Genomic DNA, 24,495 nt, shown 5'->3' with positions numbered 1-24,495 from the left:
GCGCATAGCGTTTGACTATATTTTTAAATGACTATTAAACACTAGGCGCATGCCAGCGAGTTGGAGACACAGGGGTAGCAGCAGGGCAGCCCCGCTCCATCAGGGGGACGCTGACAGAGCCCCTCAGGCAGCGCCTCAGCCCCAACGGTCGGTGCGGGCGGGAAGGGGCGGCGCGCGGCGGCTCCTCCCGCCCTCCCCTTCCCTCGCCGTGTGGGGAAGCGGAAGCGGTGGGGCCCCGGCAGGCCCCGCTCCTTCCTTTCCCTTCCCTTCCCTTCCGTGCCGGCGGCGGCAGCAGCAGCAGCGGCGCCATGAGCGTGCCCGCCTTCATCGACATCACGGAGGAGGACCAGGTGCGGCCGGGGGGAGCCGGGGATCACCGGGGGGAGCTGGGGATCGCCGGGGGGGCCGCGCCGGCTCCGTCCCCGAGCGCCCGGTGCGGCGGAGGGGGGGTGTGAGGGGCTGGGCCTGCTCGCAGCCAGCGCTCTGTGTGTGTGCGTGTGTTTGTGGCAGGCCGCCGAGCTGCGCGCCTACCTGAAGGGCAAAGGCGCCGAGATCTCCGAGGAGAACAACGAAGGCGGGCTCCACGTCGACCTGGCGCAGATCATCGAGGCTTGCGACGTGTGCCTGAAGGAGGACGACAAAGGTGTGCTCCCCTGATAACCGCCGCGGGTCTTGCTTTAATGGCTGTGGTGCTGTGTGGCAAATATAGCAATAAAAAACAAGACTGTAGACGCCTGTAACTAGAAGTATTAAGGCCTGAGCATTAGTTGGTTAATATTGTCTGGAAACACTGGGGTCTCTCAGCAGTCAGTACTGGTTTTGAGCTAGGATATAAATCCTTAGAATCCACACTGCTATGGGTTAGTGACACTGATACTGCAGGAGCCCGAAATGATCTTTCTGTGCTGATACAAAGTTCCATCTAGAACTTCTACCTGTAAAAATGATTGCTGATTATTGATAATAAGTGTTTGAAAGAATGTAGGGTTTATCTGAGGAATACATACAATTATCTTTCATTTTACCTCTTAACTGTAGGCAAATGAGTATGAAATATTGGGGAACCTTACCGCAGTGCTGTCTGATGTTCAGGTGTCATTAAGAGAAACACATATTTGCCATGTGCGTTGAATTTTTTTGTTGTTACACTTTCTGTAACTGATACCTGGGCAGGCTGTGAGCAGAATACCTCTATTTGTGCAGCATGTAATGCCGTACTTGAAACAGGCCACAGAGGCCTCTGCATGTGCTTTGTTCTTCTGAGCACTTTTCCTGTGGTTTGGGTTTCCCTTGCACTGAGCAATAGGTTAGGATCCTTGCTTTAAAACAGTTTTCTAGATGTGCAGGGGAAACCCACTGCTTTTTTTAAAGGCCAAAACCTGAAGCTCCCCTGCCTTCTCTTCTGGGTGAACAGAGAATTTGAAGCAAGTCAGATGCCAAATGCCAAATTCTGTTTTTACCTGGCAGTGTAAATTCTTGTTTTAAATTGAGACGTGTTAATAAGAGACCACATCTCTTGATCTCTTGAACCAAATCTCTTGAACATTCTGATGAATATCCACATTGGTTATGTTGGCATCTTATCCCTTACAGTTCATGCCAATGCTAAATAAGTGTTCCCAGCAGAAGGAACTCTACAGCACAAAATAGCTATTGATGATGGTTGCTGCTGGCAATTTTAAACAGCTGTGTATTTTGTTTTGTGCAGATGTTGAGAGTGTAATGAACAGTGTAGTTTCTTTGCTTCTTATCCTGGAACCTGACAAACAGGAAGCATTGATTGAAAGCCTGTGTGAGAAACTAGTAAAATTTCGGGAAGGAGAGCGCCCATCTCTCAGACTGCAGCTGTAAGTATTCCACAGAGAAGCTGAGATAATGGTGTCTTGCAAAGTAATCCTTCCTCTAAAGAGAATGGATTGTTTCGTGTGTCTCTGGAAATGAAAGTGTGGGGTGTCTGTTGCAGGAAGCACAGAATTTTTGGCTTCTCTGCCGCGACCTGTTATAAAACTGAATGCTGTTACAATTCTTCATGGACTTAAGGTGTTGCCAGGTGCTTTGTGTGTGCTACCATGCATCTGGACAGAAACTTATTCTGCGCTCCAGTGAAGATTCTCTAAACCTTTTAAACTCAATTGTTTGTTGTTTGTTTGTGGTTTAGACTGAGCAATCTCTTCCATGGCATGGATAAGAACACTCCCGTGAGATACACGGTATACTGCAGCCTTCTTAAAGTGGCCTCCTCGTGCGGTGCCATCCAGTACATTCCAACTGAACTAGATCAGGTAATTAATTATGGTGGTGCATCAAGTTACAGCCATTGTATTAACAGTGTTGCATCTCACTGAGTATTAGTCACAGTTGATACAGGCCATTTTTCCCTGCTGTAAATTGCTAGACACTACTGAAATAAGACATGTAGAACGTGACTTCTTACCTTTTAAAGGTCTGTGTCCAGAATCTAAATCAAGGTGCTGTTTATTTTCCATCTCTGATGCTGAGCATAGTTAGATGTGTCCGATTCTTGTAATGAAAGTGAGAAGCTTTGATCAGGAATTGGGGCAGCAAGTTCTTGTCCCTTCCTCTGGAATCAGAATGTATTGGAATCACACAGAGAGCACAGACATCTGGCCTTGTCATGGGAAAGCTTCCAGGCGCTGCATGGGGAGCCTGAGAGACAGAGGACCCACAAGAGAAATCTCTGTGAAAGATCTCTTGAATCCTTTTCTGCCTGAGAGTAAATTAGGAGTATTTGCAGTTTGTTGTTACCTTTTTTCCAATGCTTTCTTTTCACTTGTATTCTCCTTAGGTCCGAAAATGGATTTCTGACTGGAATCTCAGCACAGAGAAAAAGCATACTCTTCTGAGACTGCTGTATGACGTCCTAGTAGACTGCAAAAAGAGGTATAAAAAACAAGTAACAACTGCATCTTAAATCAATCTATTGCAAGTGATTTTTAGTAGAAGTGTTTTTCGTGGCATTTTAAAATGAACCTGTACTGATAATTCAGTCCTAAGGTACCCCCTTTTTTCTGTTTTTATAAGCATTGTTGCATTAAACCAGTTTTTGAAGTTAGTAGTGAATTAGCTACAAACCATAGACTCCCAAAATAAAACTATTCCTTTCTATAAATACTAATCTTCAAGCATTGTAATGTTGTGCCAAGTTTATTATTTAATTGCACTTTTGACATTTTAGTGCATGGTAGTGCTATCTCTTAATGATGTTGGGAGGCTTATCAATCACAGTTAACAGGATCGGTCTTCTGTATAAACATTACCTTTAGGACAAAGCTTTCCACTAGTCATCAAAATTAATGTCCGCAGAATACCTGCTCGACCATTTTAAATCATTTTCCTGGATCCTAAGAGGTATCTTTGATCTAACAGACTTGGCAGACCAGTGTCTTCTGGCATGCAAAATAATGCTGTGCGTACCGAGCCTGTTAATTAGCGTAAGTCTTAACCGAGAGCTGTCATCAGTTTATCTCAAGTACCTGATATAGTGTATCGAGTGCTTTGGCCAGGGCTGTTGAGATGGGCTGGTACTTAGAAGTGGTTTCAGCATGTAGTTCCACAGCTGTTTCAGCCTATCTAAATTGACTTCACTGTAATTTGGGGGGGGAAGCAGCTTTTCGTATGCTTGCATAGCGTTGTATTGCTGCAGACCTGTTCCTGTCCTGTCCCTCCATGTACTGGAACCAGTGTGTGTGCAACTGTACGTGGATTGCACTAGGGAGGTGACTTGCTGAAAAAAAAGGCATGTGTGGAGCTGTCGTAGTAGGAGGAAAGTTTCTTCTGGCAGGAGAGTTAGCTTATTTGGGCCTGGTGAAATTGTAGCCTGGAAATGCTGTGTCAGCATAGCCGGATCGCTTTTACCTCACCTCCATTTAGGGATGATTAATGGAGTAGTTACCCTGTGAGTTATGTTACTGCGATTTCCTGTCGCTAACATTAAAATGCTTTTGTACTGATAGTATTTTATGAGATTTCAAAAATATTAATCAGATCTTGTATGTGGCACAGCACTTAGTTTATTTTAGAAATATGCTGGTATTCCGTAATGCTCGTACTCTAAACGCTTGGTTTACTGAGAGGTTTTAACTAGTTTAATTTCCATACTTAATAGCTAACTATTTTTAGGTAGTCTTGTTATCAAATCTGTGGATTAAACTCGTAACTTTTGTTTTCAGTGCTACTAGTAACCTTGCTACCAAAGTTACTTTGTAGTTAACTGCCAGATTTCATTAATAAAAACACAACACTGCTCACCAATAATAGGTGACATTTTTTAAATTAGGCATTTAAAAACTTTCACTAACTCTGTGATATATTACTCCTGCACTCAGTGTCCTTACCATCTGTTGCAGTGAGCTTTGCACTGAACTGAGCAGTTTTTCAGAGCACTTATATTTCTCTCCAGGAAAGAAAACAAGAAGTGACCCTAGCACCTTTGACCTGGTTCATTCTCCTGGATCAGTGGGCAGTATTTGCCGTAGTATGGGAAACTCACAGCAGCATTCCAGCTTTTGCACGCAGGAATGTTGCTCTACCTAGCAGTTTGGGAAGATAAGGGGGAACTGAAAAATAAGCAAGAAAAACCCTACCTCAGTTACCACGTTGATTTATAATAAAGGAAAAAACCCACATTGTTGAAAGCAATGGGATTGGGTTTTTTGGTTTGTTTTATGTGGCAGAAAAGATGGCTTTCCAGACCTAATAGACTTTCTCCAGTGGATAGCTCAGTAGTGAACAGCTTGTGAAAAGTAGATACACAGATGTTAAGTTTGTTGTTCCTTTTCCTGCAGTGATAAGTGAAAGCTTGTTTTGTTAAATCTTTTCCAGTCACTTTCTGGTTGAAGTTTCTTCTTAGTGATGATCAAAATCATCTTGATCTCTTTGAAGAAGGATTCTTATCTTTCCCATGATCAACTGAAGAAAAATTGGTGGTGGTGGCTGGAGAACAGATGGCTGCGGTGGCTTGTTTCTGGGATCTGTATTTGGTAGCTGAACTTTGCAGGAGATTAGTTACTTTCGCTGCTACTTATGATCCTTGTCATAAAGGTTCTGTAATAGTTTTGTGCCTCAGCTTTAATATGCAGCATTTTCCTAGCTGTGTTGGTATGAAACTGCAAGGTAACGCAACCTGTTTTCCAGGTGCAAGTGAAGTTTTGCAGTTTTCCTGCCATTGACCTGGCAGGATTCAGACTGGGGTGAGTCTTGTCCAAGTTTACATTCAGACAGGTCTGGCAAGTCTGGTTATTTAGCTGTCTTGCTAGAAAAGCGTTCACACTTAAATCTTAAGTGAAATCCATGCTTAGCAATGAGCTTTGGTGAAATGATGATCTGTATCACTGCCTTAAACACCCTAATTTATATTACTAGTCTGACACTGAGTAGAGTAAGATGAAATAATAAAAGGAATAGAAGAATTCTGGTGTATTTGCTGAGGCTTACAAGGCTCTAGCACAGGAAGTTTGGGAGTGATTGTCTTGTAGCATTCTGATATTTCCTAGAAATACAATATGCTGCTTCTCCCCCTTCAAAAAAGGGAGGGAGGAATTGCAGATTTCATTTGAAGTGAGTGAAAAACAGAGTTTTAACTTTTGCTACCAAGGGAGGGAGAAGAGGAGGAATGTTCCAGAAATCTAACATAGTTTGAAGTATATAAGTACAAAAATAGAAAATTTATATTAAATGTGGGGACTTATATTGTTAGGTCGAATAGAACATCAGCTGAGCCTCTTTGTTTGAATCCCTCTATAGTGCAAGTCCTATATTAAAATGGTTCTTTGTCTTCGCTAATTATTGAGCATTGATAAGGCTTCACTAGTGGAGAAATCGGACTGTTGTAGACTGACACACATGCAAATATTTCTTGCATGTGTAAAACTGTCTGTGTTCAATTTCACTGATACAAAGCTATCAGTTCTACACATCAGTATCAGTTGCTGCAACAAAGCATAGGCCAACCTCTTTAATGGCAGAATCTTAAATATTTTGGTCAAAGTTTCTGTTCAAAACCATTTGGGAATAATGGCTGGCACCTGTAAAACTTCTCTGCCTTTGGTACAAACTGTCTTTTTACTCAGTGGACATCCAGATTATATATGATACTGTTTGTTTCCCATGCTTTGCACTGCACATAAATGATATCTGCCGAATTTTCTAGGAGCACAAAACCTCACCCTATAGAGAAATTGCCAAATAGTAATACTGAGGGTTGTAAAATTAATATCCATGTGAACGTAGTCTTTGGACTATAAAAACCATGCTAGCTTGTGCTGCTACATAGGATAAACCCATATCAGCATGGAAAATTGTGTAAGTCTATCAGGCCACACTTGTGTACAGGTTTTGGCTGGAATACAGTTAATTTTCTTCACTGTAGCTTGTATAGGCAAGGTTGCTTTATCTGGAGTTCAGTTACTTTCAGGGAAGAGTTCAGCTTTACATTATAACTCACAGTGATATCCAGCCTTACTGAGAAAGTATTTCTGTCTAAAGGGGACCCCAAGTATATGTGCAGAAAAGCAGCAGAACACTTGCCAGTCTGTCTATATTCACTGCATGTGTTTTTTGCTGAAAATTTTGTGAAAAAGCATGAGAAGTTAGTGTTCTCAATAGTGGTGAGAAGCACTGCTTGAAAATAAATCAAAGTCAGTTAAAATTACAGTATCTGTCTTGGAGCTGGTTTGCAGCAATGTCAAGGAGCTATTTAAAGAAATCATCAGGGCAGACAAGACTGTGGATTTACTCAGTTTTCTTCAAATGAATGCTTTTTCTAAAAGCTGTCTGTCAAACCAGTGTTGGAAGCTGCTTCCTTTGCAGCAGCCTAAGACAATCTAATTGCTGGCTGTGTAACTTCATCAATGAAATGAGCAGCTCTCGCTCTGAATACTTGGAGAGAATCTGTGAACGAAGAAAAGGGAGCTTTTACACAGTCACTTTTCTGACCATAAATATTCTTTAAGATATGCCATTTTACATCTGAAATAAACTTTGCAGTGCTACTTATTCTGCAATGATTAAATCCAGATGTGCATGAGAAGAGCATTCTAGTGAACCATATAAAGCTGTTCCTAGCTCAGAGAGCTTTTTCCATAACCAGCAGGTAATTTATCAATTTAAGAGAATGAAATGAAGGGTGAAGATAAACATTTTGTAGAACAAGAATTGAAAGAATACATCTAGTTAATTTGTTCTCTCCACTAGAATTAAAATGGATCATCTACATCTTTTCAAGTGTAACTTAATTTGACCTGTAACATCTTAATGGAATTAATCAAATATTTGAGTGTCTTGTTTGAACTTTTTTTTCCCCAGCAATCCTGAGTTAACTTTGTTTTTCTTTCATAGCGACACTGCAGCAAAAGTAATGGTGGAGCTATTGGGGAGTTACACAGAGGACAACGCTTCCCAGGCTAGAGTTGATGCTCACAGGTAGTACTGACTTCCTAGTTCCCTTACGTGGCTTTTTCTAAATTGCTGAATTACGTTGATTGCCTTACTATTAAAGAATATTGCACATCCTGGCAGGCAAGGGCCCTCCCATGGCCTTTTTTCTATAGCATAGCTGACTTGATAAGTTTATCTGTGCAGCCTGCGGTAGGTTAGCTTGGTTCCAGGCTGTCAGGTTTACTCCACTGCAAAAGTGTGCAGGCATACTTGTGCTCACCGCTGAGAAAGAGCAGCCTTGCTAAGAAGGTTGTTTACATCAACTCTGTTATCAAAAGTTTAAAAAAATCTGAAAAGATGTCAATTCCTCACTGATTATTTGATTATCTAACTTAAATACTTTTTTTTCAAATGGCACTTTCTATTGAAAATAAATTCTTGCTCTTTGCTATGAGCGAGGACTAAGGATGTGAACTGCACAGAAATAAAATTACTTGGTGGACATGCTGGGAGTGAAGATGATTCTTAATTTACTTTCCCCACAGGACAAAATGTGTAAAAGCTTATTTTCATGTTCTGTCTGTCGTTATTACTCTTAGGAATTAGATATTTAATAAGTCATGTAGATATTCTGGGTGTGTAATAGCTTACACTTGAGCAGCAGGAAGATGAAATGACTCATTTTGAAAATTAGAGTGTCTCCATAAGTAAATGAAAACTTGAATGGCTACCACTGAGGCCTTTTTACCTCTGAAAGAACGTGTGTAGTCTGGGTTTGCTACAGCGCTGCCTCTGTGCAGACTAGGTTCTTCTGGATGCATGTTATGTGGTAGGGTCATGGTCTAGGCCATTGGTGCTAGTGTAGCACTGACAACCTTCTAATGTGCTGCCGAACAAAAGCTTTCATCTAGAGTTCTAGAAACACTTTAGGAGTGTTTATAGTCTGGAGCTGCAACTGATAAATCATAGGTCTTGCAGTGTTTGGTACTGAAGGTTTCTCTGCTTTGTGTCACATGTTCCAAGTATAATTAATCTTCCTAAACGACTTAATTCTATGAAGTTTTAGGAGAACAGTAAAAATACCACAAGGAATGAAGATCTGGCTGGAAACAAATGCATATATGGAAACAGAAGGTTGATCTGTAGCCTTACCACCTGGCAAATTTTATTTGTGATATTGGGCAAAGTACTAACAGTTCCTGTTTGTTTGTTTGTTTGTTTTTCTGTTAAACGAAGATTAAAGTTACCTAGGAATGTGATACGCCTTATATTTAAGAATAGTTGAAAACCACAGAATATTTCCTAGAAAATCAAGAAAAACAAATTGAATTGCATTTAATCATAAAAATGTGTATTGTTGTAAAAAAAACAAAGTAAAATCTCCTTTTCTAACTAGATGCATTGTGCGAGCATTGAAGGATCCAAATACCTTTCTCTTTGATCATCTTCTTGCCTTAAAACCAGTCAAATTTTTGGAAGGAGAACTTATTCACGATGTAAGTAACTTTGATTTTAGCAAGTTGGTTTGATACCTATTGAGTGCCTCCTTTACTGGTTTCTTTGGAAATTCATTAAAGTAGTTGTCTGTTGGCAATCTGCAATGTACTTTTTTTTTCGCTTTTAAATTTTTTTAAAAATGTTACATGTAAAATGTAGCGTGGATAATAGAACATTCCCCTTTAGAAGCATCAGAGTTACAAATCCTGTCTTTTCATGAGTTCTTGTGGCAAAACTACCTTTCAGGTCTGAGAAAAGAAAGCACAGCATGGGTTGCCCTTGACTGGTGGCAGCAGCCAGAATTTTAACTTTCTTTTTGCATTTGTTTTTCAGTTTAATAGTAAAGTGGTGTTTATATATCTATCCGTGCAGCCCTCAAGAAGGGAAACAAAATGTTTAAACTGTTCATATGCTTGTTTTCTAGCTTTTGACAATTTTTGTAAGTGCGAAACTAGCATCCTATGTCAAGTTTTATCAGAACAACAAAGACTTCATTGACTCCCTTGGTAAGTTTTCAAATCATTATGTTTCTGACTGTTTACATGGTTTAAGATAATAGAACCCACAAACTGTTTCAGTTTCAACAGAAATACTGAAGCCAGAGAATTTTAATGGGATTTTTTTTTTTTTTAAACACTGGATTAGAGTTTGTAGAGTCCTGCTGGTTCAGAAAAGGACCATCTGAAAACTATGGCTTCTTATAGTAGGACAAGCATTAGAGGGGTTTGGAAGATGACTATTTTCTCCTAACTTCTTTTCATGTAATCCTTTTGGGGGCGAATTTGTAACACATTGCTACCCTAGGCTAGGTCAGAGATTACAGTTTTCCAACAAAAACAGCAGCTGGTATAAATCTTTTTTATGATCAGTAAGTTTACAACAGCAAATACTTTTCCTGAATGGTAAGGTAAAACATGCAAAGTACAGTGTGTGCGTGCACGCGTGCGCTGATGCATTAGACCTAGCAAGCCACAGTCTGTCCCAGTTAATTTGTTTCATCACATGAAGCAATGTGATGGAATGTTAATGTCAGCACCCTCTTTATTTACACACTGTGGAAAAAAGGAGTAGTAATTAACACTTTGACACTCCCCCGTTGATGTGTAATTGACTGTTTCAAAGGAGCACTGGTTCATAAGCTATTGCATGCATTAAAATTACGTTTTTTATATTCCAGCTTTTTAGGACAGGGGTCAGTGACAATGCAGAAATTGCTCAATGATGCAGATTTTTTTATTACTGCATTAAGGTTTTGACATATTGGTAATGAATAAATGTTTCCATAAAAATCTGATTTTTTTTTTTTATAACTTTGATTTTGAAATGACATTTGAACACTAACTGAATGCATTTGAAGAAAGGCACGGTTTTGCTAAAACCAAGTTTAGTGCAGCCTTCTAACACATGCATTATTTTGTTTAATGGAGTGTGGTATAATTCTGAGAATAATTACCTTCAGAGCTTTAAAATGCTGGTACTTTAGGTATTAAAATGATGCAAACAATGACTTTTTGGTGGATAAAATTAGCAGCAAGTTTCTGGTAGTTTGTAAATGTGTATACGGGATAAGCATGTCTTTTGTCTTTTTATTTGAACATGAGTTGTGGGAATATTTTACACTTTTCTTTCTTAGGGGAAAATATTTTTTGTATTGTACTTATTTTTGTGTGTTGAAATGGCTTGTTATTTGCTGAAAATGTATTTAATAATTAAAATGTATGCAATATAAGTTACACATGGGGTAGCAAATGTATGTCGTGCAACAGTCATGATTTATTTTGCATTGCCTTCTTGTATCTAGGTTTACTTCTGTGAATATACAGTCTGTATTTTAAATATATCTGATATTCACATTATTCTGGTGAAATCCTTAGATACCAGTGTAACTGTTTTTGAAATACAGCCTTACTTAAACTTACCTTGATTTCTCACCTCCTTTATGGTATACTCAGGACATTTTGAATGTCTTCAAGGCAGAGATTCTGAGAGATCTAGAGATGCTAGAGGCCAAGGTAGAGATTCTGAGGCAGTTCAGACCTGAGTGCTAGGAACTTGGTTTACTTCTTCCAGTTATGCCTTTTAAAAACAATAGCAATTTGGTACGGAAAACAACAACACAATTAATTGATGAGACATTCCAATATTCTTTAAAACACCTAGATCTATTCCCCCCAAAATAAATATTTCAAACGATGCTCTTTTTCTGGATCAGGGCCAATTAAAATGTCTATGAAAGCTGTGCAGTGAAGGCTCCTACAGGTGGCATCAGTTTGTTACAATTTGTTGTTTTATTAATGCTGACAACTTAGGCCAGCAGTAGCATTATCTGTGTCAACTGGATCGCCCTAACATGTCCACATTTAATCTGGTATTATCAGCAGTCTTCTTCAGAAAGTTAATCAGCATCTCATTTGCATTTGTTAATTAGGGTTAATGTGTGCTAATTGATTTTTTCGATGCTTGTAGATTTCCATTAAACCCAGTTAGGTATAGTTTCTGATGCTCCTCATTTATATGAATTATGGTGATCACATTTTTGTTGAATTGGTGCCAAATAGGGAGCCTGCATCATAATTACAGCTAATTAACACAACATGATGTCCTCTATTAATGTGCTTTCCTATTAGAGTACGGATGTTATAAATTCCAAACTTAAATATTTACTGAAGCAATGTAAGTGCTTATAACATCATTCCAAAACAAAACAATTGCTGTTCATTTTAAAGAAACTTCCAGCAAATCTTAGTTGGTGCCTCAGAGAACTTAATTAAGAAATGCCTTGGCTCATCCATGTGTCTTAACTCTGTTTACCTAAACTTTTTCAGTAAAACAGGTTCTGATGTAGATGTGCAAGGTTCAGTTTCTTGTGCTACTATTCATACTATCATGTAACAGATGAACAACTTCTACTATCTGTTCATATGCACTTGAAGATCACACTTTTGGCACCCTAGATGCCACTCAGTGCTTTTATACTCTGGTATAAAGTTATTCAGTGTCTATGTGTTTATGGGAGAAAAATGTTGTGTTGATAAGCCACTACAGAGTTGTTGGGTGTTTCTTTTTTAAGCAATCAAATTAAAATGAGTGGTGCTGTAGGAAGGCTTTGACATCGCCAGTTATTTTTCATTTGTTTTTGTGCTGCTATTCTTCCAAATGATGCAACTGAAAAAAAAAAAACTTTTATCACTTGTACTCTTTCCATCTAAATTTCTGTTACGGTGATGTTCTTCCTGGTTATCTATACTTCTACATAGGCTTGTTACATGAACAGAATATGGCAAAAATGAGGCTACTTACTTTCATGGGGATGGCTGTAGAGAACAAAGAAATATCATTTGACACAATGCAACAGGAACTTCAGATTGGAGCTGATGATGTAGAAGCATTTGTTATTGATGGTAAGAACTGTAACAAAGCACTTTACACAATGCTAATGAACCATACCTTTTATAGTCTTCAAGGCTGGTGTTAAATATGCAGAGAAATACTTTTACATTTCTGTTCTAAGATAAATATCTGTAAAATTTTGTGTTTAAAGACATGCACAACTGCTGACACTTCTATGAGTGACTTTTCCCTTTGTTGATAGATATATTTCAGATAATTCTTTATAGAACTAATAAATTGTTTGCAGATTCGTCATCTGGTTCTGTTTGCTGTCATTAAAACAGGATGTGTTTGTAGGGGAGAGAAGTTTATAAAACTATGCAGGATATTGCTTTAATAGATTGGCATCAAACAGTGAAGATACACGTATGACCTTCATCTTGTTACATCATTTTGCTTTTCTGCCTATTGGACAAAAAAAAAAATCAGTGAAAAATATTAACTGTTTTTTTTCAAGTTGTATTGATCCAATTACAAAGAGGTTTTATGCAATTTAATACCTTAATGCTATCTTGAAAATACTGTTCAAAACAGCATTGCTTTTTTTGCAGCTGTAAAGACAAAGATGGTATACTGCAAAATAGATCAGACACAGAGAAAAGTAGTTGTCAGGTAAGACAATTCTTCATAGCATTTTGTGGAACTTAGTGTGTTCTAATTATTTCACTTACAGTTGTAGAATATTTTAACTAGAAGCAAGGTATTGTTCCTATCAGTTGCTGGTAGTTAAATAGTTGCTATTTATCATAATTTTATTAAAGCTCAGACTGAATGTGATTAGCTTATTTAATGAAAGAGTCCTATTTTCCAGCACATTTCATTTAATGACCTAATAGTGACAAGAATACTAATGACTGTTGTTGCTTTAAATATTTGGGAAGGCTACAGATTTCTGTAGCTGATAAAGTGCAGCCCTTTGTATACAAAAAATAAAATTTCCCTATTCATGTATGAGAGCAAAGTAATGCTATCAAAGAATTGCTAGGTGAGCATGACATCTAATAATCATCTTCTAATTTTGTTTTACTTCTCTAGTCACAGCACACATCGGACCTTTGGAAAGCAGCAATGGCAGCAACTGTATGACACTCTAAACACCTGGAAACAAAATTTGAATCAAGTGAAAAACAGTCTCCTCAGTCTCTCAGACACTTAAAAAATGACCTAGAAATGTCTTACTACAGATAATTTTTATTAAAAATTTTGACAATTTGTGAACACTTCTAAAATGTATGCAATTGGTTTATAGAAGCTAAATATTTTAAATTGAAACCAAAAAAAGGCAATAAAGCTAACAAGGGAGAGTATCTTCTGTTGATTTTTATTCTATAATTAACAATATATAACATTAGCAATAGCGGTTTCTTTTGTTATTGTTATTTAAGTTCATAATATGAGGATCTTTCTTTGGCAAGAGGTGGGGAAATGAAGGGAGGGTAATCAGAAAAAAGTGTGTGTAAATAATGTGAAACGAGAGTTTCCCTCATGCCCTAAAGGAAGAAAAACATGAATGAGTTAAAAGTGAAACTACGAAGCAATATCTGCTGCCATATCTTTGAATCATACCTGATGCTTTAGTGCTGAAAGAGGTATTATTTAGACAATATTTAAATAATTCTGTAGTAGAGGTAAACAGATGATTTTCTTCATCTGCCACTTAGAGTAGTTCTAAGTTATTATAAATGTTTATAGGAGGAGCCATTGTATTTTGAAACAGTTGCAGTGGGTTGTTTGAAAACTGAGTGAGCAGTCTAAGAAAGAAACCAGATTGAATTATTTCAGTCAAAAGTTCTTCAGAACAAGAAAGAGAGGAATGTTAAGCAATAGTTTAATATTACTTACAGGTTTATTAAAACTTGTGAACTTTTAACTTCAGGCAAAACCTGTAACAAGTTACATGCAGTTGACTGCAGAAACAGAACTAACTTTTAGTAGGAATTCCACCATTTTTAAACAGAAGAGATCTATACTTTGTATTGAACATGAAAGCACAATGAATACATACCATATTCTATAGGAATACCTTTACCACTCTGGTTTATGCGAGTGATTTATCTGTGCCTAACAGACACATACATACTTGTAGCTGCTGCCACTGTTCTTTATTCTCTGTCTTCGTGTTTTCTTTTTCTTGATGAACAAAGTCTCTCCAACTGGAGGAATTTCTCAATTTCTTGTATTTGATTTTGTATGTTAGAATTATGAGTAGAACAGCTGCCTTCATCTCCAAGCATTCTTTTGCTTTTTGCTGGAATTACAGTTACCTGAGAAGACTTCTGCTCATGTGAAGCAGTAAATCCTTCTTTCACCTGACAGAATAAAAATGTAGCAGTTAATAACCAAAGAAGTCAGGTACAAAGGTTCAGATTGTATGCTTAATGTTAGCAAAATTTGACAAGGAAATGTGAACAGAAAAATGAGTCAATTGCAAAAAGTTTTATTTGAAATGCATATTTCAGCTTTAATCTTGAAGGCTTAATATACTTTTTATAAACCAAAGCTTAACATAAGTCTTAGTACAGAAGAGTCTTATTTAAAAAAGACAATCCTGCCCTAGAATGCAGACTAGCAAAATAAATAGTTCAATTAAACAGTTTAATGTTGCAATTGACATTTCCATTGCTATGCAGTCACTTGATTAACAAAACCCAAAATCATGAGGTTTATAGTGTTAACTCCCTTTCTGCTTAGCTTTACAGATTAGAAAGTGAACACCATTATTTGCAGTGAGGTCTGCAACCAGGTGCCTTTGTACGTTGAAGATCTTGTTCTCCGAATAGTTTTAGTTAGTATTTCATCAGTATTTCGTATATACCCTGATCAGGCACATGACCACAGAGTAGGGAAGCAGTGCAATCATGCCCCAATCAATTGTAAGCCATGGTCCTAGGTTTTAGCAAACCTGTCTTTAACTTCGTACATATCTATTTCCATTAAAGAAAAGGAAAATTAAGGCAGGAAGATGTGTAGTGGGACAGCATATCATTAGGTAAGCTAATAATTAGTAAGTTTTCCTTCCCTAGCACACAAGCATTTCTTTAAGTTTGAAACACTAACAGTAAACAATGCAAATTGTTCAGTTAACCTGTTGCACCTACAATGTTATTGCCGTGCTTTTGGTTCTGCTACTTGGTTCAGCAATGACTAATCTCTGTTTCAATGAGGAAGGAACATCCAACCTGTTAATTCCACTGCTGTACACGTACACTCTCCCATTCTCTTCTCTCCAAGGCCTCACACAGAAATAGATGATACTTCACTGCAAATCACTGGTCAAAATGCACATGGGACTGCATCTACAGCCCCTGCAGCTCCCTACACATGGAGCTGCATCTGTGCTAAACTATCCAAGAGAAAATAAACGTCTAAGTCTTACACATGTCATATTGCCAATGAAATAAAGCCATGCCATTTTACTAGGATTTTACTGAAGACACCAAACATTTAGACCTCTTTGGAGAAGTAATTGCAGCTAGGTAACCTGTATATATAAACCCCATTGTCACAGACTAATATTAGAAAAAAATCAATGTCAAACTAAAAATCCTCAGCATTTTCACCATGAAATACAAGTAAAATATAATGCATCTTACTGCCCATGCTGAAGAATATGGAAGGTTCTCTTAAATACCATGGCAGATGCATAAAAACTTATATTGCTGAATAGCAGGGCTACATGGTTAATGACTTGTGTGTAAACTGAGCTCAGCTCTCTTGTTCATCCTTACCTTGGGGCTCGGGCATACGCAGATTAAAACTTGAAACAGTTCTTCATATTTTTACTAGAATTTCAAATACATCTGTAGCATTTCTTTTTATTTTTTATTGGTTTAGTGTTGTGGTTTGGTTAAATGGAGTTACCCAAATGGAAGAAGGTACAAGTCTGCTCTAGCGATGAATGTACAGTCAGAACAACTCAGCTGAGCAACAAAAATGACTGCTGAGCCTATGTTTAATCTCCCCAAAGCTTTTCCATATCAGTCAAATAGAATGACAAATTTAAGAAAAGGAGGTGCTAGAACAGCACCAACAGACAAAGAAAGGAGCAGGCTGCAATATCACAGGCTGAGACTTCAAGTCTAATCTAAGGTTAAATCAGCAAGAAACTGTTCTTGTCCGTCTCAGCTTTTACTTAGCCTGTACATAAGAGCTTTAACTTGTAGATGACAAAAAGAAAATGACCACAATCAGAAAATGAAATACAACTTCTTACTAGCTGTAAATTAGGAACTTCAGTCTACTCCTTTCCAAAAGTTCTCAGTTGAGAGTGAGGGAGAAACAAGCAAGGAAGAGCAAGAGTTTTAATTCCTGAGCAAGAACTTTCACTGATCAGTTCCTGGCTCCACCTCAACGAGAAAAAGCAGGAGACGTAGTAAGTATCACCATAATGTTTGGTATTCTCTGAAAAATCCACCTCATTGTCATTCCCAAATGTAGTCTTATTGGGAAAGTTGAGCCTTTACACTTCTTAATTTCAGAGAACATGAATGCTAGTAGCACTAAAGAGAACCGATTCAGTCTCCTGAAGTCAGCCAACTGGAACAGGCTGCCCAGGGAGGTTGTGGAGTCTCCTTCTGTGGAGATATTCAAGGCCCATCTGGACGCCTACCTGGGCAGCCTGCTCTAGGGAGCCTGCTTTGGCAGGGGTGTTGGACCCTCTGATCTCTCGAGGTCCCTTCCAACCCCTACAATTCTGTGATTCTGTGAATTTTGTCATCTGAAAACACTATATGCCCTAATCTCAAACCTCACCCAGAAGAGGCAGCTGTAACTACCTGAGAAACTGTTCTAGAACCTCTTCTGGAGAGGAAAGTCAATTGCAGTTGTAAGTTAATTGTATCACTCTTGAATGTTATGTTTAGTATTAGGTCAAGCCCTAATACAGCAATTAAAGCTGTTCAAGCTCCACACAGAGTAGGAGAGTTTAACAGATCTAAACGCGCAGTGTGAGCCATTGGTAGCATCACTCCGAACAAACTTGTCTAAGTGGGAAAGAACAGCTTTCTTTTTAATTATCCACTTTCACACATTTGTATAATGTCGTGCTAATCAGTAAGATAACATAAAATATGGCATTACGTAACTGCTGTCGTGGAATAAACTGATAGGGTCTCATTTGTAGGTATGCTGAATTTTTAGCTGATTTTTTTAAATAAGATATTCCTACCAAGTAATAAAGGAAAAAATGTCTTTATACTTCTACATGATACTTCCCTCCCTCCCCCCCCCCCCCCCCCTTTTATTTAAACTCCTACTTTTACTACTTTAGGTGGTGATTTTTATTAAGGTACACAACGAACTACCCACTTCTTCCCCTCCCAAACAGGCTGGTTAGCATCTGTTTGATTCATATGCTGCGACTTTTTCCTGCTGCTTTCTATCAACCTTAATTGTGAAAAATGGTGCCTTGCTGCCCTTTTGATATTATTTTGGAGATTGACTCAGACTTAAAGTATCCAGATGCGTACAGTTGTACAAATATCTGTGGAATTAGCTCACTGAGGTCTGGTCCGCAATATTTTTAATTGACTTACGTGTTCTGTGGGAAAAGAAGAATCATAAAAAGTCTTTGCTGTAGCATTCCATTCCTCACTAGGGTCTCCCTGGGGGTCTCGGTGGATACTAGAGGTACTCAAAGTGTCGGCAGCTCTGTTAGAACTGATAGAACCTGATTGACAAAAAGGAAATGGTAACAACTGCAATTTAGTCTCTAGGCACTAATTGTAAAGCAACTAAATTTCTGGTTTACCTCTGATCTTAAAAAAAGACATACCACTCAAGTATTTTTTGCCTTAATTCACCAAACCTCTGTTGCAGGCTTTTACTTTTTTATTTTTTTTTTAATTTCACATACTTGTGTGTGTATGTATACTTAATATTCTAACTGAAGATGCCTTTTCTCAAACAGCACATCTATAAAGGCCCCCACTTTCTGATGATGATAATAAGATACATAATTACTGCCATCCCGACATCATATTACAGGATGACTTGAAATAAAGATATTCTAAATGCAAAGGTGTTTAGACAGACACAAAACATCTTTTAGATAAGGAGTCTTCTAGTAAATAGATACACCTGATTTCATGAAATCAGGCTATAGTTATCTACTAAAGGTAAAAAGGACAGATAAGTAGATGAAATGTAGCAGAGCATAAGGCTCCAGTCCGGCGGAGGCTTTATGTACTACCAGCAGATTCTGTTGAAACCACCACCAAACTACCTGCAGGATGAAAACATACACGTACCAAAATCACTCATAATGCAAACAGAAGCTGTTTTGTCACTACACAGATGCCCATCAATTACTGGTATATTAGTAAAATCATTACTTAGCTATAAAAATATATTTTACCTCAAGTCTGTGCAATATAGTTGATTAAGAACAGATTTATTTTTTTTTCTTTTTTCTTTTTTTTAGGAGGGGGAGGATTAACAGGAGCAGAAGCAGGTGGGAATAGAGAAAAAGGGTTTGGGATTTGTGTTTGATTTCTTTTTCAGTGTCTTCCCAGGAAGATTCTGACCATTCCCTATTCATTTCTCTGCTCAGTACGGCATAGCTGCTCCCTGCAACCAGAACTGTTGTATAAATAGCAGATTTTGCATTTTGGTTAGGCCATAGAAGGAATTCCCTCTGACAGGCTTACAGAATTCCAATGCTCTTCCCATCTGGGAAAATATTTTGAAAAAATACACAACATATATTGGGAATTGCAGTGCCAAGTGTAGCACAACAATTAATTCTTAGGTGCCCTGTCAGTAAGATTTTCTACTCTCCAAGAGGCGCAGGATTCAGAGAGGCCAGCAAGCAGAAGTAGGGACCTATATAAATTAGGCAGTATGATGAGAGGGAGAGGCAGATCTGGAACACAGCCCAAGATCCTCAGCTGGGAAGTTTTGCCAGAATTAAAGAGGTCTGGTGACTGTACTGGTCACTAGGCAACTCATTTGTGGTATTAGAGTCATATTCAAATCCCTGCTGGCTCCTTTGGATGAACTTGTCAGACTCACTTCTTAGAATTACTCTACTTTGCATACAAAAAGGTGTCTGGCAAGAAAAGAAGAAACAATGCATGGAAGAACTTCAAATAGTGCAATCCTTTCTTCCAGAGAAGATCCAGAAAGAATATTACAACTGTGCATTTTTCTTGAAACTGCTACTGAAATTCACGTTAATGAAATAATAACGTGCCATCTGAGACCAGGATTCTGCTACCTTGCTACTTTCATTTTAGTGACAGAGGCTCATCTGAAACTGAGCTTCAAATAACCGTGTGTATAGAAATAAACACATGCAAGAGACCAACTACAGAAACAAAATCACCTATAAACTTCAAATCATAATACGTGAACAATATTAGGAAACCAAACTGATAGTTTTCCATCTCACTGCCACTGTCTGCAAAACCAAGGGGTTGGCTTCCATTCTGTTCACACACTGAAGGGGCGAAGTACAAAACACTACATCAGCAAAACCTGAAATAGATACAAACACCCTACACTGCAGGCCTAGCTCTTTTGGAAAACATCTAAGCAACCAAAATGCCATTTTTCAATAAAGTAGGGCTTTAATTTGTTCCAGAGGATAACAGATTATCTGTTTTTTTTAAGCTTACAGCATATACGTGTTCAGAATAGAATTCACGTATAAGCTTTATTTTGAGAAAGGAAGGCAGTGCTTAAAATACCTTTTACTCTGTCCAGTTACTGAAGTAGAGGAATATCTACAAACATTTTGAAGTCCTTTTTGCTGTGGATATAGAAATGTTTTTATTACTTTGGTAAGAGATTGAGTTTTAAAATGGCATTTTTAGTAAATAAATACAGGAGTAATAGCACTAATCTTATTGCAAAACAAATCTAAAATATAGTTCTTCCTGCATTTTAGTAATGATGTATAAATGTGGAATAAAATGTTTATTTTTATGAAGGCAAAATATTGCTCAGCAAGTAATCACCAAGTGCCAACAACAAAAGATGAAAAACCTCATCGAGAACTCCCAACAGCCTAGTGTGATTTACAAAGCTTCAGAGAATAATCTTTCACACATTCAGATGGTTCTGAGTGTCCATCTGAACTGAAGATGCACAATAAAGTATATAAATACACACCACATTAGGGCTACAAATGCCTATAAAATTCCATTACACTGCTTTTCTTTCACTAAGGAAACAGGAGAAAAGTTGATTTAATCAATTGATTTAAATTGATTAAATAAAAAAAAAAAGCTACTTAGCTGCATTTATACTATTAGATTTCTCAGGTTATCTTTCATCAATCAGGTTTTGTGTGTGTGTGTGTGTGTTTTTTGTTTGTTTGTTTGTTTTTCCACAAAAATGACAACATGTTTTCTAATGCTACACTACTTAAATGCAGGAAAAAAAACACATTTTGGTTATTATTATTATTATTTTTTTTTTTTTAATCTAGTCAATACATACTTCAAAGCATACTTTTTTCTTACCTAGTCCTTTTTCTCTCTTGGCAACATTTTCATCGGGACTCTGACATTGTGCTTTTGAAATAACCTTTCTGTTTTCCACTAGGCATGGTAGTTTCTCTTTCAAAATGGGAGGTTCTTTGGCAGCTGAAGTCCATGTAACTTGACTTCTCATTTGATTTACTCTTGAACAAGAACCAAGGTCTAAAAAACTGAAGTATACTGGAGTTTTCTCAGCTTTTTTATCTGAAGTTGAAAGATCAAAGGATGACCTTCCACTTACATTTACTAAATTTCCAGATGTTCTCATGGGTAAAGAGCATGATTCTTTCAGGTGACCCTCAGCAAACTTCCTTCCTGGAACTGTACTGTGCAGTGATCCTTTTTTCTCTTTTAACAATGCATTATTTATTGAATTATCATTAATCTCCAGGGAACGTCCATTTTTGATGAACTGTGTCTGAATATCATCATTAAGTTTTTCACATAGAAAAAAATTTTCTGTACTAATTCCATCTGTTGTGACTTTATGAGCAGTTATTTCAAGATCAGCAGCCTTTACTGGAGATACAGCTTCAGCATTCAGCGTGCATGTATTTGTATCACCTCCTGATTGCTCAGTACTGCTTTGTTCAGTTTGTTTGCTGCGCGTATCATCCACATTTATTCCTCTGTCTACTTTTTCAGGGCATAAATTTGAAGTACCTGTAACAGGCATATTACTACTGTGTTCTTTTACAGCAGCACTGGCACTTGCATTATTACAACAAACAGAGGGTGTATTTTGAGCATCAGTAGCTGGAAACCCAGTACTCCTTAGTGCACTATTTCTGTTCATGTTTCTGTCTTTGTCATTGTAATTTCTTTCTTCAGCATCTACATCTGTCTGTTTAAAAGGAAACTTATTTCTGTGTAAACCACTCAGCTTTAACAAGATCTTTTCTGTTCTATGTAATATGTTACCTACATAATTATCACTGTCCAGCAAGCTACATTTCTGGTATTCTGTCTGAGAGTTCTCCTTAGCATAAGGAAGGATGCCAAAATTGAATTCTTTCGCTTGATGATTATCGGTCGTTCGCTCACACACAACATTCTTCTCAACGCAGGAAACTGCTTCAGACTCTTTTTCAGATGCTTCAGACATAAGGACACTGTTGTGCTCTACAGTATTTGATTGTTTGTCTGCCTCAGTACAAATTGATTCATGTGTAGTATTACACAATTCTTGCTTACTAGAATGGGCGTCTTGACTCGCATTTTTCTCATAGAAAACTGTGTCAGTGCTGTCTAAAAATACCTTTCTTGTTTCTGTGTGGCATGCTGCCACTGGATCAGTGCTGTCCTGTAGCTTTTGTTCTACATTCGCATTGCTTTCCTCCGGTAGCATTCTATGTGTAGTTCCTAGATTTTCTGCTTCTTTGCACTCAGCGACATGTATTTCAGAGGTCTGTCCTTGGGTAATTAAATCAGTATCTGTGCAGAGGGTATTCCTGGGAGAAACCTCCCTTTGCTTTTCTTCATAATGGCTAGCAACATTAATTTCATCCTTAAAACTGTTTTCAGGAACTTGTAAATCTGTTAAAGTGTATTCTCTAGTTAGCAATAGATGATGAAGAGGTTAAATAAAGCAATGTTTTCACAGTTTAAAGCTTCCGAATATAGTTTCAAGGTTAGTATCAATACAGATTCTTCTTACATTAGAGCAATATTTCAATACACATACAAATAAAGCAAAAAATTGCTGAAGACAAATATTATTGTAATTTATAAAATATTTATAGCCTGTTCAAATAGAAAATATATTAACATTCCATACAGTTTAGTCATGGATTATATTGAATATATATTGAAATATTTCCCAATTGGTATTTGCCAGCCTTATTGAAAGGGTGTTATATGAAACTATAACACGCTTAATCAACCCATGTTTGTCTAACAAAGTTTGTCAGTGGTCTACTACTGTGACTATTTGTCTTTGGTTTTTGGAAATGGCATTTCTAGCTAATAAAAACCAAAACAGAAGCCAAACCCAATTAAGCAACTATGTTCGTACCAAAAGCAATCTCCTACAACTTGATGGCAGTGAGCCAGTGAGGAATAACTAAAGCATTTCAACATCAGAAAGGTGTTTTCTGAAAAATACGCTTGGATGCTATGAGCACTGATCCTTTAAAGCAATAATTTTACAGTCAATAATCTTTTAAATTTCCACTTACCTTTGCTACAGTTTTAGAAACTAAGCATTAAAGACTTAAGTACATTTTCTTTAGGCTTCAAAAAAATTACTTAGTGGAGTTATAAAGTACTTTGGGTAGGAAAGTATTATGTGTTTATCAAAGTATTATTCCCCAGGAACAGACTTTCACTTTCATGTGCAGGGCAAGCGGTCTTGTGCCCGTTTTCATTGTTTTATGGGAAAGGGAAGTTCTTCCTTGTTTTTGCTTTCATACACTTCTAAATACATAGTTCGTCTTAACCCTTACTCACTTCTGAACTGGCATACAGGAGAAGGTATTGCAACAGCTTGAGGAGTGACAATACACAGATCTAACTTTATGTCCCAGGGCAGCCAGCAGAAGTACTGTATTTTCATTCAGAGCCTTGTGAGTTTATCACAGATTAGCATTACTGACACCAAGAATTTTACGGTTGTTAGTAGAAAAAATATTTGATTCAGGACTCGAGCATTCTCTTATCACATACTGTAATGTAAATAGTTATCCTTTTATCAACAATATTACTTATCTCTACTATCCAGGTAATCTTATTACTTTGCTCTATCTGTAATTCCTCAGTGCTTAAGGAGTTTTTTACTTCAATTTCATCTTCATGTCCAAGAATACTGTCTTGTCTTAGTATAGATTGCATACTCTCGTTTTCATTCTGAATAGTCTGCATTTCACTGTATTTTGATGGTTCTTGACCACTCTAGCACAAGGGGGAAAAAAATTACAAATAGTTTAATAAACTACTAGAGTCTCTGATTAAATTTAAATTCAAGACCTGAATTAGCCTTCACTATTCTGATGAAAGCCAAAGACCATTCTCCTGAAATACACCAAGTTAATGTAAATGGGAAGAAAAAAAAAAGGCAGGTCAGCACCCTAGAAGAGCAGGAAAGAAATTAGGCCCTACTATATTACAGCCCACAGGAAAAAAAAAAAAAAAAAAAAAAGTACACTGATTGACAGAGTTTTTCAGAGGAAGGAAGATGTTTTCAACATCTTCTGACTGGATTACTCCCTCTGTCTGCAGGCTAGATCAGTGACCTGCTCAGTAATTACATGTGGAAAAAACCTGCATAATTGCTAATTACATTCAAACACATGCATACACACATTAACGCTTTTTTCTTCTTCTAACAAACCACCTGGGATTTTTAACTGTTTCAGAGGCAAGTATGTCTTACGAATTTTCACTCGATTAAACTGCTCATTCCTCATTCCCTCCCAGCTGGATTTTGAACCTGAACAATCGAACTCAACAGGAGTAGAAGCCTGAAAGATGTTAAATTCCATAAAGTTCTGCGACAACTGGAAGCTGAACTGAAGAAACACCCTAAACAAAAAAAAACCAATCCATCCACTTGCCTAGCCCTCCTTCTTCCCTCCCTCCACACACACACACACACACACAAAAAAAAAAAAAAAAAAAAAAAGGGAAAAGACAAGGCATCATTTATCTGTTCTGTTCTTGACAGCTGAAGGCAGGAGCACATGCTGGCTCAGATAAAAGTAGGTAGCTGTGGGAGGGAGCAGGGGCACTGCTT

General features: G+C 37.6%; 2 protein-coding genes across 2 annotated transcripts in view; one reads left to right on the top strand and one right to left on the bottom strand.

Annotated features, from left to right (window-relative positions):
- The first annotated feature begins 218 nt into the window (after positions 1-218).
- EIF3M (eukaryotic translation initiation factor 3 subunit M) lies at positions 219-13,589 on the top strand. The gene is made up of 11 exons (XM_084288372.1): positions 219-350; positions 511-643; positions 1,709-1,847; positions 2,159-2,282; positions 2,807-2,901; positions 7,357-7,440; positions 8,792-8,891; positions 9,317-9,398; positions 12,150-12,293; positions 12,834-12,894; positions 13,318-13,589. The coding sequence occupies exons 1-11, from the start codon at positions 309-311 to the stop codon at positions 13,436-13,438; spliced, it is 1,125 nt and encodes a 374-aa protein (XP_084144498.1). The 5' UTR covers positions 219-308; the 3' UTR covers positions 13,439-13,589.
- Positions 13,590-14,384: 795 nt separating this feature from the next.
- Positions 14,385-24,495, bottom strand: part of CCDC73 (coiled-coil domain containing 73) — a gene marked incomplete at both ends in the record, with an annotated part of 54,370 nt that continues 44,259 nt past the window's right edge. Inside the window, 4 exons of the mRNA XM_084287248.1 lie at positions 14,385-14,591; positions 17,817-17,950; positions 20,748-22,301; positions 23,498-23,654. Coding sequence (XP_084143374.1) covers positions 14,385-14,591; positions 17,817-17,950; positions 20,748-22,301; positions 23,498-23,654 — 2,052 coding nt within the window. The remainder of the gene's footprint in view (positions 14,592-17,816; positions 17,951-20,747; positions 22,302-23,497; positions 23,655-24,495) is intronic.

This window comes from Netta rufina, assembly GCF_964035555.1.
Source record: "Netta rufina genome assembly, chromosome: 5".
NCBI lineage: Eukaryota > Metazoa > Chordata > Aves > Anseriformes > Anatidae > Netta > Netta rufina.
The sequence above is the reverse complement of the archived record's forward strand: the minus strand, read 5'-3'. Positions and strand labels throughout refer to the sequence as shown.